The following is an 18,099-nucleotide window of genomic DNA, read 5'->3' as shown; positions in this document are numbered from 1 at the left end:
TCTTTCTAGGGAGCACTCTGTACTGCTCCCCCATCTTTCTAGGGAGCACTCTGTACTGCTTCTGAGACAGGTGTGCTTGATCAGTCGTGATGTATTCTTTATTTTTTTGCCAACTCTGTCATTCTGTGACTTGAATTGCCACTGTTTCTTCCTTCCTCTGTCTTTGCAATGACCTTTAGCATTCTCCATGGATGATATTTTTAATATCCTCCAACAGCTCATCTGGTCTTCGTCCATTAATGTTCAAGGCCTCGAACCTGATCTTGACACGGTTGAGGAGGGAGCAGAAGACGCTCAGTGAGATGGGCATCATAACGACCACAGTGGGCTCAGCACTAGTGAGGATGGCTCAGGGTTGGCAAGGCTTCAACTTATTGTCCCGAGGTCACAGTGAGGACTGGGACCCTCGCAAGGACAACGTGAGGAGCTTGGCGGCATGACATGTGACCCGTGTGCTGCTAACTGAAATGCAGCAGCTGGCGCCCACTAGCTCCTTTGCAAGAGACAGACAGACATGCCTCCCCTACAGCCCCTACCTCAGGACCCCATGGAGGATGGTCGTGAGGGGAGTGGACCCCGTGGCAATGTGTTGTGGGGGCATTTCATAGTGGGTTCTGGTAAAGTGCTGGTGGCAGCCCAGCTAGTGTAATAGTTAAATGCTTGACTGCAAACTAGAAGGTCACAGGTTCAAACCCACCAATCACTTCATTGGAGAAAGATGCGGTGGGATCCTCTGGTGAAGATTTATAACCTTGGTGTATGCACCCATATTATAGCAGTGTTATTCACAATAGCGAGAAGTTGGAAACAGCCCAAATCGTTCGTCCATCAACAAACGAACGAATTGAGAAATTACAGTCCATTCATATGATGAAATAGTATGCTTGCAGCAGAAAGAGAACCATGTTGTAAAGTATTACGTGCGATGGGAGAGTCTTGAGTATATGCTACATCAATGAACTCGGTCTCACAAGGACAGACACCAGGTAGGATCAAAAAAGAGAAGGATAACCGGTAAGATGTGCATAAAACTTCCAAGGTGGAAGGGGAGAGGGAGCGGGGGCCGCAGAAAATGCCTGGGATGACGGAATCTGGTGAGCAGAGGAGGAGCCTGAAGGAATTGGGAAAGATCCAGTGGGGACCTGCAAGGATGGGGTGTGGCAGGCTGAGGTCAGCGGTGATTAATTTTATAAAACACAGTGTGTAGGAGGGATCGTTTGAAACGTAGGAACGTGTGAAATGCAATGTACATGAATGATACACAGTGCAAATGAATCTGGAATGCAAACCAGTAAAAAAGAAAAAGAAAATGGCAGGCGAGTGACAACCTTGGAAACCCTTTGGGGCAGTTCTAGCCTGTCCAAGCGGCTCGCTGTGTCAGGACCGCTCTGACAGCTGGGGAGGTGACCGGTGACGTCAGCGCTTCAGAGCTCCCCACTTCTTCTCGGACGGCAGTTAAGGCAGTCTGCTCTCAGGAGGGTTCACAGCTGTGGGGACCATGTGGGAAGCTCTGCTCTGTCCTATGGGGGTCGCTGTGGGTCAGAACCGACTCGGCAGATTTGTTTTTTAATGTGCAAGCAGTCTCTTCTTTCTCCCATGATGAGGCTGGTGGGTTTGAACTGCTGACTTCGTGGTTAGCAATCAAACATGTAACACACTATGCCAAATGACTACTTACAGATAAGCGTTCAGTGCTGTCATATTCAACCTTAATTGGTACATTTTATTGCCAACTAAGGGGACGGCTGTATGACTTACTTATGTCCCAAGGTGAATTTATAGAAATTTCATTAGTTAAAAATGACGGGCATTATTTAGTGCCATCCTTCTGTTTCAAGGTCAACTTACAGAGATTTGACTTATTAGAACTTAAGGAAGTCGATAGATGACATATTTATATCCTTGTTACCAAGTAATTTACATACTTTTATTATCTATTTCCAAGGTTACAATGACCTTCTAATGACGTATATTCATAGTTCCAAATGATGTTAATGGTGAGAGAGCTTAACAGAATACACATGTTTCTTCTACTAAGTCCAGAAATTCTGTAACTTCACAGTACTGGTGACTTAAACATAGGTATTTAAAATCCCAAAAGACACTCTATAGTCTAGAAAGTGTTATAGAAGCACGCTCAGTTGTAACTTGATTTGAGAACATCACAAAATGCACACAAAGGGTGTATCTGTGTGTATGTGTGTGCAGCCAGTGTGTGTCTGCATTTCTGTGTGATCTGATGTGTCTGTGGTGTATCCGTATCTGTATGTTTGTCTGTGTGAGTTTGTGTGTGTGATGTGTGTACGGCTTGTGTGTATGTTTCTGCGCGGTGTCTGTGTAAGAGACGTGTGTATTGTGTATTTCTGCGTGTATGTGTATTTCTGTGTGGTGTGCATGTGTCTGTGCCGTGTTTTGTCTGGTGTACGTGGAGTGTGTGTGTCTGCACTTCTGTGTGGTTTATCTGTGGGTGTGATACGTGTTTCTGTTTATTTCTGTGTGTATAACGTGTGCGTGGTGTGTCTGTATCTATGTGTGATAGGTGTGCCTCTGTGCAGTGTATGGTTTGTGTGTGGTGTGTCTGTGTGTTCCTGTGATGTGTACAGAGGATATGTGTGTGATGTGCCTGTCTGTGTGTGAGTGTAGTTTGTGTGTGTGTCTGCATTTGTGATGTCTGCGTATGTGGTGTGTGTCTATGTCTCTTTCTGTGTATGTGGTGTATGTGATTTCTCTGTGGTGTATCTGTGTGTAGTGTATATATCTGTGTGTAGTGTATATATCTGTGTTTCTGTGTGTATGTTATGTGTATCTATGTTGTCTGTGCAGTATGTTTGCATGGTTTGTGTGTGGAGGTGTGGTATATGTGTACTAATTGTGTGTCTGCATTTCTTTGTGGGGTGGGTGTGCTGTGTGTGTCTCCGTGTATAATGTGTGTGGTTTCTGTGTGACGTGTGTATGATTTATGCATGGGTGTGTATGTTGGAGACCAGGTGACAGGCACTGAGAGTCCCTGGGGGACAGTGGCCCTGACAGAAGCAGACACTTGCAGGAGGAAGTAGCTGAGGGGAGGAGACTGTTGTCCCTGTGCTTTGATGGGCAGTGGCAGCCCCTCTGCGCCCACATGGGCCAGGCAGAGTGAGGTGGGCTGAGAGCGCCCAGGGGCCAGCGGGCAGCCTCATAGAGGTGGGTGGAGATCACAGATGTACCGAGATCTCTCAGAAGAGGAGGGTGTAGAGGGGAGGCCACCAGCTGGGTGTCACCCCCTGTGCCCACCTGGTACGCTGTCCCAGGGCGAGCGCTCCGTGGATCTTTCTGGTGAGAAGTCATGTGATGTGTGGCATGGCCCTGGTGGCTCTGGCACCGGTGTCGTTGGTCTGCCCTGTGGGTGAGGTCCTTGCTCGTCTGCACCCCCTCCTCCAGGCGAGCTGAGCTACGATGCGCTCGGGCTGCGGAGAACCGGGGCTGCATCTGTGGCCGAGGTTCACACTGTGTCCCCCTGCCTCCCATGCAGGTCTGGAACTTCGCTGCAAACAAGCTGACATTCCTCAATTCCTACAAGATGAAGATGTCGGTCATCCTGGGGATTGTCCAGATGGTGTTCGGGGTGGTCCTCAGCCTCTTCAACCATGTGTGAGTGCCACGGGTCACCTTCTATGTGCTCACATCGTGGGCCACCATGCGTACATGGGGCCCTCAGCACAATGGCTCCATGCACAGCACCTCCCTTGTCTCAGTGTGGCCAGGGCAGGCAGGGCCACCATGCAGACCTAGGACCCTGGGCACAAGGGCCTCTTTGGCTCAGTGTGTCCAGGGTATGCAGGACCACCATGTGGACCTGGGACCCTCCACACAAGGACCTCTCTGGCTCAGTGTGGCCAGAGCAGGCAGGCTGCAGAAACCAACTCCATTTCTTCTAAGCCATGTCCCTCAAAGACAAAGCCACTCTCTCAACCCAGAACTATTTGCCTAATTGGGTCCTTCTAGCCAGAAAGGGCAGGGTCCGTGCTGCATCCACCATGAGGGGACAGCAGCCGAGTGGACGCTGGCCAAGGTGCCCTGTATCTGAACTCCTCTTGGTGTCACTTCTGTGGTGGCCCCTCCCTCCTCCTCATCTGCTTGCTCATGTCTGTGCTTGCTTCCCTCTGTCAACCCCCTTCTGAAACCTCGTGCTGAAGGCACACCTCACTCTGCTCTGCAGAAGCTGCAGCTTTTACAAATTGAGGGTTTGTGCCAAGCCTGCTTTGAGCACGTCTACAGGCACCAGCTTTCCACAGCATATGCTCATTCCCTCTGTCTGTGTCACATTTTTGCCACTTAAAGTATTTCAACCTTTTCCACAATGTCGTTGTGCATTTAACTGACTGCAGTATGTGGTTGTTGCGCGTCATCAAGTCAGAACCAACTCGTAGCTGATCCTCCATCAGGTTTTCAGAGACTATAAGTTTCACAAGAGGAAAATGAGCATCTTTCTCTCATGGAGCAGCTGGTGGATTTGACCCACGAGCCTCTGGGGTGGTAGCAAACCTCTTATTCACTAGGCTACCAGACCTTCCACAGCATAGTGTAAAAATCAGCTGTTACAGGCTTCTCTCTCGTTGCCATTGAGTTAGAACTGACTCCCTGCTGACCCCGTAGTGGGTGTTCAGAAGCTGCCAACTGCAGAGGAGGAGATTGCCCATCTTTCTCCTGAGGAGCAGCTGTTGGATTTGAACATTTAACCTTTGGGTTGGCAGTGCCACCCCATGCCCACGAGGCCATCAGAGCTAGAAATTCAAACTGCTGGAGTGACTCTCTTGCTGTTGGGGCCTGCTTCCTTGTGGTGGTCTGCGGCAGGGTCTGTACTGTGCCAGCTGTGTGTGTGTGTGTGTGTGTGTGTGTGTGGGAACAGCTTCCCATGCACACACTCGCAGGCACCTTGACTGTGTCACAGTGCACAGTACTGCCAGCCCAGAGGCCATGTGTCTCCAGTGGTGTAAACCCAGCAGCTGCTCTGAGGGAGACAGGCCTGCAGTCTCCTCCTGTTAAGATTTACAGCCTCGGAAACTCAACACAGGGTTGGTGCAAGCCAGAACCGACTCGATGATTTGATTTTGGGTTTTGTGGGCTGGAAGGAACTCTGGTGGTGCCGTGGCTGAGGCATTTGGTAGCTAACTAAAAGGTCAGTGATGCAGTCCACTCTTTGGGGGGTGCGGTGTGGCGGTCTGCCTCGGTAAGCGGGGCAGCCGGGAACCCTCAGGGGGTTCTGAGAGCTGCAGAGGTTCTAGGGCTCAGAACTACAGCGGAGCAGGTTTGCTTCTGGCATTTTCCCTCAGAGTCCCCCTCAAAGGACATGCAAATGGCTGGACACGCTGAGGCATGGAGTGGAGGTGCTTTGAGTGCACACAGAGGCCACTCAGAAGAAAGGCCTGGCAAACTACTCAGGAAAAATGAGCCCCTGAAAAATGGGCCAACCCCGTTTTATCCTGATGAGTGGGGCACTGCCGTGGGTCAGTGTCAAACGGACAGCACTTGATTAGTGACCTGTCTCTGTGTGTGTGTCACACAGATACTTCAGGAGCGTGCTCCACATGACTGTGACAGAGCTTGACCGGTAACCTGTGACGTGTCCGTGTGTTCCTCCCCGCAGATACTTCAGGAACACGCTCAGCATCGCTGTGCAGTTCATCCCCGAGATGATCTTCATTCTGTGTCTCTTTGGATACCTGGTCTTCATGATCATCTTCAAGTGGTGCCACTTTGACGTCCATGCATCCCAGAGTGCCCCCAGCATCCTCATCCACTTCATTAACATGTTCCTGTTCAACTATGATGACCCTTCCAACAAGTCCCTGTACGCACACCAGGTACCGTCCTCCGGCAGGGCTGGATGTGCACCTGGCTCAGGGCTTCTCTCCCTTCTCTGCACTTGGTTCTGCCCCAGCTCCTGAGCACGCCCAGGCGGGCTGCAGATCCAGCATAGGTCCCAGTCGGGGCTCTGAGTTCAGACTGATGTGCGTCTTCTCACATGAGTGCCAGGGGTGGAGGGCGGGCTGCGGGGTGGGCGACACACGGGTGGGTTTGAAGCCACAAGCTGCTCTTCAGGGAAGGGGCAGGCAGTCTCCTCCTGTGTGATTTACTGTCTCTGATAATCCACTGCGAGACCAGCTATGGTCAGTTCCGACTACAGCACACAACAATAACGGCCTGAATTTGACTCGAAGCTGTTAATGCTCTAAGTAAATGGTTGTGGCAGTTCCCACGGCATCAGAGCAGACCTCGGTTCCAGAGGGGTTTTGGGGATTGAAGTGTGGGAAGCAGTTCTCCAGGCCTTTCTTCCTAGGTGCCTCTAAATGGACTTGGACTTGCAACTTTTCTGTTAGCGGCCAAGCACAGGGACCACTTGCCCCACCCAGGGACTTCAGAGAGTGGAAGTGCTCCAGAGTTAAAGAGCATTCTTTTTATTATCTGAGATTTTCAGTTATTATTTTTGGTGGCATCGTGTATTATGTGCTGACTGCTAACCACAAGGTTGGAAGTTCGAGTGCACCCAGGGCACCGTGGAAGAATTCATGGACTCAGTAAACGTTTACATCGTGGCACGAGGGCTCGTTTGGCTAGTGGCATGATGAGAAACACATGACAGGCGAGAGGAGGCTGAGGATGGGAGAGGAAGGAGCATGGCAGGAGTCAGGAATGGTCCTGTCTGGGTTTCTGCAGGGACTTGAAAGCCTGTCCTCTTCCAAAGAGACCAGGATCAGAACTGAGAGGGACCCCAACAGAGCAGATACCCGCTCAGAGTGGAGCCCCCAAACCTGGCAGGGCAGGCACCTGCAGAACTCAGGCCGAGATGGGGGTGCCTTTTAAGAGAGAATCAGAGTGGGACAGAATTATCCCCAGATGAGACCCAAGATTGCTGAAGGAGGCTTTGTGACTTCAAATCGCAAGGACTTTGAATCCCTGGAGAGCAACGTTTGTTGTCATGAAGGTAGGGAATGAGGTGAGGGGACACACGGGACCAGAGAACTTGACCAGGAATGAGAGAGAAACAAAGTCACTTTTGCAATGTGCCTTGTGGGTTCTAGTTCAAAGGACCTACTGCAGGAGACGTGGCCCCGTAACAAGGCTTGCTGGTTAGAGAACAGGGCCTGGAGAGTGAGCGAGCGTGTCCCCTTGTCCTGGACACTGGGCTTTGTGGGCCTGATGGGATGTCCCAGGTGTGAAGGTGAAGAGTTCCCTTGGACACTCTGCGGTGAGCTGTGTGGATGGTTCTCGTGGATCGCTCACTGGCTCTCCTGTCTGCGTCTCACAGCGGGAAGTGCAGAGCTTCCTGGTGGTCATGGCGCTGGTGGCTGTGCCTTGGATGCTTCTCATCAAGCCCTTCATCCTGAGAGCACGGCATCGCAAAACCCAGGTGAGGAGCCAAGCTCTGCCCACTGGGCAGAGGGGGGTTAGAGGAGGGAGCAAAGGAGGAAGGCATCAGAGGGAGGAGGGCTGGGGGGCAAAAAGATGGGGCAGGGAAGGGGGTCAGAGGAGGAGGGGGTCAGAGAGAGGGGTCAGAGGAGGGGGTCAGAGGGAGGGGATCATAGGAGGCAGTAGTCAATGCAAGGCTGATAGCCAAAGGTCAGTAGTTCAAACCCAACAGCAACTCCTACAGAGAAAAGACTTGCCTGTCTTCTCCCACAAACCCTGTGTGCACAGAGGGCCACCTTCCTCCTGAGGTCACTGTGAGGCAGACCCAGCCTGTTGGCACACAGTGACAATGGCTGTCGAGGAGCTGAAATAATTCTGTTGGCTGGAAATAAGCGTAAAAGCTTTACTCTTCATTTTTAATAGTGACAGTTGCTTTGCGTCTGGGCTCCAAGGCTGGGTGATTTTGCTGCGCCATGTCATGGTCTGTGTGCAAAATTCAGCATTGCACCTTCTTATTTTGTTTTGATTTTTCACTATGGCCACAAATCAGTTTCAGGTCTTGTTAAAACTCTTCTCGAGCCTCCAATTTATCCCAGGAGAGAAAAAAGCTTACAAGTCTGTCTAAATCAGACAGGATCTGGGCAGCTTCCCCTTCTGAGGTGGCGCAGTGGTTAAGCACTCAGCTGGCAGCCAGAAGCTCAGCTGTTCGAACCCTCTTAGTGTTCGCTTTGCTTCTGCTCTGTGACAGCTGCAGGCTTCCATGCTCCCAGGAGACTGTCCTGAAAGGAACGACGGACACAGCTCCAGCCACGCTGCCAGTTCTGGTCCGAAGGCTCCTGCTGGTGACCACGGAGCCCAGGAGGACCACGACGAGAAGGTATTTGGGGCTTGAAACCCAAGAAAGATGTCCTACTGTGGCCAAATTTTAGAATTGGAATGTAGTCAAGAGTGACATTGGACAGACAGAAGGTGGGGCTGACTCACGGGCCTGGGCGCTGCAGAGGGGTGGTCTGGAGACTCCCGTAGGACAGCAGTCCTGGAATTGCTGGACATCAGAGGTGGAGGAGGATCTGGGAAAAGGGTGCATCCCTTCAGGTCAAAACAGCAGCTCACCGTCACCCTCTGTGGAGAATGTGGTGGGTGATGGTAGCTCTGTTGTGGAAGCCTCATCTTCCATGCTGGAGACTCGGGTTCAATTCCCAGCCAGGGCACCTCATATACAGACACCACCCATCTGTCAGCGGAGGTTTGTGTGTTGCTATGATGCTGAACAAGTTTCTGGAGATCTTCCAGACTAAGATGGGCTAGGAAGAAAGGCCTGGTTATCTACTTCCAAACACCAGCTAGTGAAAGCCTGTGGTCACACAGTTCAGTCAGTCCTCACCAGATCACAGGCAGACTCGGGCTTGGCAACGTTTGGACCTGTTGTGTGTCGTGTTGGCGTGGAGTGGGGGCTGATTTGACGGCAGAGCTCACAGCACGGGGCATCTGGCCTAGAGCTGCTGTGTGGATGGGTGCAGGGTGAACATCTACTTCTAGTTCAAGTGAATAAATGCTTCCCGTAATTAGCGGCACAGGTGGAGGTCCTGGGAGTGTCCCTCCAGCCATCAGGGTGCATCAGTACTTATTCCAGAATAGGGGCGCACTCCGGTTAAAATCCCAGGATGGAGGGTGGATTCGTTTAGATCCATTTTCCATTCCACACAGCTCTAACACATTTTGTTTTCTGCCAGTGTCTTCAACTCCCACCACTTAACCTCACTCGTACCACTTCCCCTGTCTTTTCTGTTTCCTATTCATGTCAGAGGTGGAAAGTTCCAAGAACTTCCTATCTCTCCATTGTTTCTGCTTGCTGTGTGTTGTTGTTGCTGTTATGTGTCATTGAGCCGACTACAACTGTGAACAACAGCTCTGAGCCCTGCCCTATCCTGAGCCAGCCACACCGTCCCTGACACATCTGATCCCGTTACCATGGTTACCATCTATCTCATCCGTAGTCTTCCCCTCTTGCGCTGACCATCTACCCTTTCAGGCATGAGGTCCTTCTCCAAGAACTGGTCCTTTCTGGCCATGTGCCCACAGTACGTGAGACGGAGCTTCAAAATCCTAACCTGCAAGGAGCAAGCTGGTCTCAGCCTCTCTGGGACAGCCCTGTTTGCTCTCTCGGCAGTCCACGACCTGCTCAGTCCTCTTCTCCAGCACCACAGCTCAGAGGTCACGATTCTTCCATGTCCCCTTACCTGATAGTCCTGTCTATCGTTTGATGAAAATTGAGCCTCAGGACTGAGTTCAGGTCCAGACTGAAAGACGGCTCAGGGCCATGGTCTCAGAGGCTCCGACCAGTAAGCTTGGTCTTGCTTATGTTGTTTACTTTTGTTCCACACTTTGCCCCTGGTTTGTCTGTGACTTTGGGAGCTGCTCTCTTCCACAGCGGTCAGCGGTGGGAGCTGGGTACCATCTAGGCTTTCTGGTCTCAGTCAGGGAAGCTGAGCTTTTTTTTTTTTTTTTTTTTTTTCTCTATTATTTGTGTGTGTGTGTGTGTGTGTGTGTGTGTGTGTGTGTGTGTACCATCAAATCAGATCTGACTGGTACAGGAGGAGATTGTCCCTCCTTCCCCGGCAGAGCATTTGGTGGATTCGAACCGTGCGCCTCTTTGATTGTAGTAGCAGCTCCTTGCCACTAGGCCACCAGAGCTCCCCTGGAAGCTGAGCTTTGAGTCATGAGTTAGTTTGCCGCCGTGTTTCAAAACGCAAGATCGCCCAGACTTCTTGCCCACGTCTTCCAGCCTGTCCTTCCCGACTTGTGCAGTAGAACCTCACCCCTTCACTGGTCTCCCTCAAGCCCCTGGTCTCCCCCTAGTCCACCTCCTCCTGCCCTCCCTCCTTCAGCGACTGCTGCCTTTTGTGGGCTCCTTCCATGCAACAGTATGCTTCCTCTCAGCCTCCTCTCCCGCCCTCCTCCTCCTCACCTGACTTCCTGGCCTCGCTCCCTCTCTGCCCTCCTGCTCCTTCTGTTCCTCATGGTGGTTACCTTGCTGATGGTGAGGTCTTTGCCCCACACCCTATCCCTTCCTCCATGCTCTCCACCCTTGACCCCAGTGGCCCTGTGACCATGAGACACCTCTTGTGGCTTTGACCTGTTGATTTCTTTTTTCTTATTTCCAAACAAAGATGTTTCCCTGAGGAAAATGGACTTGTGCCCCACGGGGCTCAGGTCTCCACTGTACATGTGGGGCTGCCATCAGCTGAAACTCTCTCAATGGCAGCTAACAACAAGAACGTTCAGTGCCTCCTGGTTAGACCATCAGGCACCCCGGCGCCACGGTGGTTAAACACTTGGCTGCAGACGGCAAGGCTGCCTGTTTGAACTCAACAGTCACTCTGAGAAAGATGCAGGTGGTGGCTGAGTAAAAAGCACAGCTTGGAGCAGTCCAGCCAGCCCTCCATGGTCACTGACTTGAAATCAAGTCAGTGGTAGTGGGTTTTAAGTTGGGTTTCTTCCTAGTTAGACTACAAAGTCATCTGTGGTTTGTGGGATGCTTTTGGTGTAGAAAGTACATACTTTTTCACATTCTCCCTTCCAGTTCAACTTTGGCGATGTCTTTGTGCACCAGGCCATCCACACCATCGAGTACTGCCTCGGCTGCATTTCCAACACGGCTTCCTACCTGCGCCTCTGGGCCCTGAGCCTGGCCCACGCCCGTGAGTGGGGGCCACTTGGCTGGACATCACATGTGGGTCTTTCACTCCCAGCCTGCAGAGGCATCTACCTCATGGACCACATGTCTCCACACTCAGCCTTCCTCACAGCCCCTTCTTCTCCCGCCCTGTGACTCCATGGTCCGGTCGCATGGTCCTGGTGCCCCCCTCAGCATGCTCTATCTGGTCTGCAGGTCTTGGCTGATGGTGGGCTTTACTACTGACAGGAGGGGTCTGGTTGAGATTGCCTCTTGCCTCTTGCAGAACTCTCTGAGGTTCTCTGGACCATGGTGATGAACATCGGTCTTCGCCAACGAGGCTGGGGAGGACTCATTGGGGTCTTCATCATTTTTGCCATCTTTGCTGTCCTGACGGTTGCCATCCTCCTCATCATGGAGGGCCTCTCTGCTTTCCTGCACGCCCTGCGACTTCACTGGTGAGGGGGCTGTGCTGGGGGAGGGGGCTGTGCTGATGGGGGGGCCTGTACTGTGGGAGGGGGCTGTACCATGGAGAGGGAACAGTAGACTCAAGTCTGTAGAGGGGCTTGTGCCACAGAGAGAGGAAACAGTGGACTCAGGTCTGGAAAGGGGGCTGTGCTAGAGGGAGAGAGGACACTGTAAATTGTGGGCTGGGCTTGGATCTGGTGAGAGGAGAAAGGTAGCTGTGGACTCTCCCATTACCAGACAAGTGTTCAACCACTGTGCCACCAGGTATCCTTGAGAGCCGACCAATCGAGGGAATTCTCAACTTCCCTTTCTGGCCCATTAGAATGGTTCAGCCATTGCTCTCAAATCTCCATCTGCTCAGGCCAGTCCCGTCAGCACCAGGAGCTTCTCTTAGGTCCCATAATCTGGTGAAATGATTCACAAACTGACTCACCAGCTTTGATCTAGAAGAAACAAAAAAAAAAGCTTTGAACACAAGGGGAAGTCCTTGTCCCCAGATGGCCCGTGTCCTCAGGTTACACCCTCACCCTTCGAGTCTAACAGCAGATGTTGGCTCTCCAGCCAGGAAGCTCCAACGAGCCTTCATCCTCCAAGGCCTCCCTGAGTGGCCGTGATAGTGACATTACTCTCCTGAGGCTCAGTCACTGGTGATCCAGGTGGCCCCTCTTTGCTGGGTCAGCCCCCCACTCACTGCTCTCAGGAACCAGGACCAAGGTCTCCTGTCTGGCAAGAGGGGACGGGAAGAAGGGAGGCTAGAGATGAGCTGACAGAGGCCCTGAGGCCACAACTGTGGGGACAGCCAGCAGTCTGCACAACCTCCCCTCTCCTGCCTCTCTGACAATGTTTCACAAACGTCCTGCTTCTTCCCCGGGACCTGCCAGCCCCTCGTTGCTGGGCTTACTCCCCCTCTCCTTCCAACAACAGGGTGGAGTTCCAGAACAAGTTCTATGCTGGGGCAGGCTACAAGTTCACCCCCTTCTCCTTCAAACACATCCTGGACGGCACAGCAGAGGATTAGCGGCAGGGCTGAGGCTGCCCCGTCCACACTGACCTCGCACCTGAGAAGGATGCCATCCTGTCCCGGGCACTCAATGGATCATTGTTCTCGGCTCAACTGAGGCGTGAAGCCGTGTGTGAGCTGGTCGTGAGCCTTGGACTCCGATGTGACTTAACCGTGTCTCCAGGAAGTCCTCTGATCAAACATAGGATCTTCACGATCAAATAATAAAGTGATTAAGACTTACTTAGTGAGGTTAGGGTGCTATTTGATGTCTTCTGACAATATTTTAGGTCTTGCATTCAAGAAAATAAACATTTAGGCCATTCATGCTTTTGTTACAATGTCTGTTTAAAATTATTCCTTAAAATTTGGTATTGACCTGTTGGTGGTGGTTAAAAAACTTCTACGTAGCACTCACAGAGCTATTATGTGACCTGAACTACTTTCGTTGTTTTCAAAGACACACAGTTTGGCCGTGTTGTTGTTAGGTGCTTTCGAGTCCTCTGTGACTCTTCGCAACTCTGAAGAGCAGACCGCTGCTCTATCCGGCCCAATCCTCATTATCCCTGATAGATGCCCCAAGTCCGTTCCTACGGTCCCTGTGCGGATGCACCTGCTGGAGGCTCTGCCTCTCTTTCACTGACCCTCCGCAGTCCTAAACATGAGGTCCTTTTCCAAAGTCCTTCCCCTCCTAATCACGTGCCCAAAGTATGTGAGATGAAGTTTCGCCATCCTTTCATCTTGACTCCATTGTATCCAGGATCTGATGTTGATAATTACAGGCCAAAACTGAAGCGGAGTTTCGTGTTGACTCACTCCTCTCCCTCCCTCTCCCTCTAACACGCTTATCCCTGCCGGGGCTTCGTGTTACAAGATGAGGAACTTTCCCAGGCATTTTCTCCCCTGATGAGGAAGAAGGGATAGTGTTCTCGGGGTGGGAGGGCCACTGGCCCCCAAGGTGGCTCTCTGCATTGCTAAATCCTGTGGAATGAAGTGTGACAACGTGACATTGTGGGAGTCTGTCTCCCATCCAGGCCCACAGTGCCAGAGGAGATGCTGAGCTCCAGCACGTTCTAGGAACCGGGCCCCCAAAGATGTGGTTAGACATGCTCCCTGTTCCTCTCAGTGCCTGTGGCCCTGACATCACTTTGGGCCCTGGGACCAGGAGAGAGGCAGGTATGGGATAGAATGCCTCTTGTGACTGTTGCCTCTGGATAACCTTTATCCAGGTTCCTTGTAATCTCTATGGTAACCACGCTGATGGAATGAAGTCTAACACTTGTGCTGGGCTTTACAAATGACAGGGTGCGGTCACCCACAGTCTGGTGAACAGATTTTCCTTTTGTGAACAATTCCAGATCTGCTGTCCACCTGCAGAGTAGCCATTTGCTGGGGCCTTTTTTAAACCCCGACCTGGCCACCTCACAGGAAGGTTGGTGGTTCTCGTGGGGTGTCCTCTTCTCTATGGCCTCCGGGCTGCTTCTCATGCTCAAAGGCACAACAGTCACCTTCCACACAAATGTGAGCTTGTACCATGTGCAGCTCAAGGCTCAGCGAATACTTGTCTCCTGATTGAGGCACCTGGACACCAGAGGGGCCGTTAGAGACTCGACTCATCCACCAACAGCCTAGGACACTGGACAGCACTTGGGGTTGTTCACCTCATGCCTCAAATGGGGGTGGTGATCATGACTCTGGACGGGGGAGTTGTGTTGTTGATTGCCTTCGAGTAAAGCAGGACTCATAGCGACCCTATGAACAAAAGGCCTGAAGCCCCTCAACAACTGTCAACATCTATGAAAGTTCATAGAGTTTCCGGAGGCATGTTATTTAGGAAGTGGATGCCACTCCCCGGATTAAAAGAAAACCTTGGATGTGAAGATGCACTCCAGCAATGAACTGACTGAAAAGAAGAACTAAATCACCATACGTGATCTCTGTTGGCCAAGTTCATGGGGAGTTCAAATCCACCTCTACTGGAGGAACATGGGTAGTCTCCTCCGGGCCTCAGGACACAGTGGGCAGCGAGAGGGAATTCTAACTCTGTGACAGTGAGTTGAGCTGATATAAATGGTGGCTAAAAAGAGGAAGCCGCTCAGAGCTGGACTGACTCAGCAGCTGCCCATTGTTACGGGTACGGGTTCGGACAGTGAATCAGGAGGGACAGCGTTTCCTTCCGTTCTGCCTGGGATGGCTTTGAGTCACAAACCTAACAACAGACACAGGAAGTCCAGAAAATCCCAGGTCAAGGGCAGATTCAAGGTTATCTGCTCTCTACTGCCCCTTCTCAACAGCATCTGAAGATACCACTCTCGGCTCAGAGGGGTCTTCAGCCTCTTGTGCTTTAAACCTAAAACAGTGGTGGAGTAAGATGATGTCCCAAAGGGTAAGCCCCTTGCGAGACCCTTGCTCTTTCTGAAGGTCCCCGGCCTTCCCGAGAACAGCACGCCCATTTCTTCAGAGGTTGCGTGGCTTTGTCCCAGTGAGAGCCACCATGCCCTTTAAAGAGGGATCAGGTTAAGAAGGGGTGTGACGTGGGCGTCACTCTTGTGTCCAGGATCCAAGGGTGTTCCTTACAGAATCCTGCTCACGGACCTGAAAAGGAAGGGGAGAAACAGCCAGGGGCCCAGACTCCTGGGGGCAATCAGTCCAGAGCCCTGGAGCCCAGCAATAGTCCAGCTTCAACAGAGACCTCAGTGGTGGTAGAGCGGCCAGCAAACCTGGAGTTGGAACACCTGCCAAAGTGCACACAGAGGTAAGAGTGGCTCCCGCAGGCAGCGTGGGGCGGGGCTGATTTTCCCTGCTTCTGTGGGCATTTGATTACAAATGCTGGGCTGATGGTAAGCAGAATATAGAAAATGGACCCTTTTGCGTTGACATTACAAAAGCAAATTATATGACTGCACACTTAAAAAGTTCTGTTTCGTAAAGACCCACAGCAGTTTAATTCTTTCTGGTTAAAAAGTCAGTGCAGCAACACCCCATAAAAGAAAATGACGAGCAATCCATTACACCTGATTGTAATGAAGCTTGAGCTCCATCTGTGCTTTGAGCTTCAGAGTAAATCCCCAATATTTCAGTTTTTACCTAGTTATTCCGAGATGTACTCTGGTTCCTTTCCCATTACAGGTCCTAAGGAACTGGTGATGAGAAACAGATCCATGTTATTAATCTTGAGTTGGTCTAACAGACTCTTCATCCATCCATCCATCCATCCATCCATCCATCCATCCATCCATCCATCCAGTTAAGCATCTTTTCATCCAGACATCCATAAACCCATCCAACCATCATATACATGCTTATTTATTCATCTAGACACTTCATCACCCATCCATCCACACGTCCTCCATACATCTATCCTTCTATTCATTTCCTCATCTATACACCCGTTGATCCTTTCATCATCCACAGTAAATAGGTGTTAACTCTGCTTTTCCAGAACTCTCTTTCAGGATTGACATTACAAACGATTTCTCTGTAATGTCCCTCATCTCCATCTCTGTGCCCATCTTGTCCTCTTTTTCTTTTTACTCAAACAAAAGTTATAGTTGTTGTTTTGTGATGTCAAGTCAAGTTGCCTGTGACTCTATGTACAGCAGCTCTGAAGACACCCCTGTCCTGAGCCAGTCTCGCCAGTTCCGATACACTTCCCACATTGCCCTAGTTACTGTACCAACCCATTACATCCGTGGTCTTCCTCTCTTTGGGGTTTTTTTTTTGTTGTTATTTTTTGGGTTTTTTTAGCATGATGTTTTTCTCCAAGGATCAGTCCCTCCTGGCCATGTGCCCAGAGTATGAGAGATGGAGCTTCAAAATCCTCGCCTCCAAGGAGAAACTTGCTCTCACCCTCTCCAAGACTCGTGTATATAGATTAAGAAAATGTTTTCTGCATCTGTTAACTAATTTTGGCCTGAGATTTGAGTGGCTTTAATGACTTGGAATGTAAGTCCTTTACAAGTGAATGACGAATCCTGACGACCTCCTTTCCCCTCAGTGCCACGGTCCCTAACTCCCAGCCACTGAAGAACTCCTGTCGTTGAAGACCTTGTATAACCAAGAGGCAGAATTAACAACTGTCAGGCTGCTAGGAAGCTCGCATATTTTATTTTACCACCATGAAAATATTGCTCTCTGGGACCACATGTTAAATGCTAAGGTAGCATATTTTTTCCCTAAAGGTTCAAGGTTATGGTGAAAAATCATTCATTTTTTAATTGTCTAAATTCATGCTATATTTTTGTTCATTGCAGAAACAGGATCATAAATCCCTCTTTTAGTCAAGGCGGGGGTGGGGGTGGGGGAACACACCACACAACAAAATGCAACTCACAGATACGACTTGTCCTTAAGGGGATCAACTTTAACTTGGAGAAACTGTGAAGCAGAAGTGTTGCATTTAATAGCTTATTTCCAGGCATCCTTATCTTTGCTGATAAGAGAAGGGAAGAATGCCGGATATTTGTGAGCCAGGGAGAAACCAATCAGGCTAAAATTCATGCTGTGTCAAGGAAAACTTACTCTGCTTAATGGTAATTTTCTATTTTCTGGCTTTGTCTTCTTGCCAGAGTTTAAACATCGAGGAGACTGCTGCTAGAAATTGTTTTATTGCCCTCTCTAACCCTTTATGTTTGTGAAAATCATAAAACATAGGTGGTTATCAGAAGTCATAAAACTGGAGTGGCAGGAGAGATAAGGACTCATCCAACATGTTACTAATCATCATCTTCGAAGCTGAGACAAAAAGGAAGCTAGTTGGGGAGAAAAGTGTGTGTCCCCCCCAAACTATTTTATTCTCTATAACTTCTGGTTCTATGCCTTTGCCAGGGCTTACCTTCCTCATTTTTCCTTTCCTTTTTAAAAAATTGAGATATAACCTATATTTAAATAGGTATAAATTCATCACGTTGTCTTTGTGAATAGCTTCTTTCCCTTAACACATTGTTTTCAAGGCTTATGCATGTTGCAACACTCGTGAGAACTATATTTCTTTTTAAGACTGGATGGTGTTGTGCTTGAAGAATAGCCCATATTTTGTTTTTCTGTTAGCCAATTGATGGACATTTTGGTTATTTTCATTCTTTGCCTATTATGAATAATACGTCTATGAATCATCATGTACAAATTTCTCCAAATAGACACAGATTTTTTATCTCTCTTGAGTATACATCTTGGAGTAGAATCGATAACAAATTGAAGAATATTAGCATTGTAGTCATCAAGTGGTCCTACAATCTGACTCGTTGATATTGAGAGCGACGCAGCGTGAGAACACCGCTGCCAGATGGGAGAACGCCGCCGGGTTCCACCACGAGAGGGGCCGGGAAGAACAACAGCCAGCCACCTACCGTGGAACTCCAGAGGAGCGAAGACTGTGAGACCCCAGAGGAATGAAGACTACCTGACACTGTGTGACCCCCCTGAAACCCACACCTGTGTGACCCTTAACACACAGGGTACTGCTGCATAAACCCCCAGCAGTGCCCAAGCCCCGCCCCCACATCTTGGTGATAGTCTCCAAGCCCTGCGCTCCTTACCCTCTAGTCCCTTGCTTTCCTCCCCTTCCCCC

General features: G+C 50.3%; 1 protein-coding gene across 1 annotated transcript in view; it reads left to right on the top strand.

Annotated features, from left to right (window-relative positions):
• ATP6V0A4 (ATPase, H+ transporting, lysosomal V0 subunit a4) overlaps nucleotides 1–12,548 on the top strand; it is a 48,232-nt gene extending 35,684 nt beyond the window's left edge. Inside the window, exons 14-20 of the mRNA XM_006887154.1 lie at nucleotides 3,509–3,627; nucleotides 5,624–5,840; nucleotides 7,286–7,387; nucleotides 8,135–8,263; nucleotides 10,970–11,087; nucleotides 11,349–11,520; nucleotides 12,455–12,548. Coding sequence (XP_006887216.1) covers nucleotides 3,509–3,627; nucleotides 5,624–5,840; nucleotides 7,286–7,387; nucleotides 8,135–8,263; nucleotides 10,970–11,087; nucleotides 11,349–11,520; nucleotides 12,455–12,548 — 951 coding nt within the window. The remainder of the gene's footprint in view (nucleotides 1–3,508; nucleotides 3,628–5,623; nucleotides 5,841–7,285; nucleotides 7,388–8,134; nucleotides 8,264–10,969; nucleotides 11,088–11,348; nucleotides 11,521–12,454) is intronic.
• The last annotated feature ends 5,551 nt before the right edge of the window (nucleotides 12,549–18,099 follow it).

This window comes from Elephantulus edwardii, unplaced genomic scaffold (genome assembly GCF_000299155.1).
Source record: "Elephantulus edwardii isolate Elephantulus edwardi_28Jun2011 unplaced genomic scaffold, EleEdw1.0 scaffold00055, whole genome shotgun sequence".
NCBI classification, from domain to species: domain Eukaryota; kingdom Metazoa; phylum Chordata; class Mammalia; order Macroscelidea; family Macroscelididae; genus Elephantulus; species Elephantulus edwardii.
Note: the sequence above shows the minus strand (reverse complement) of the source record. Positions and strands in the feature narration are given on the sequence as shown.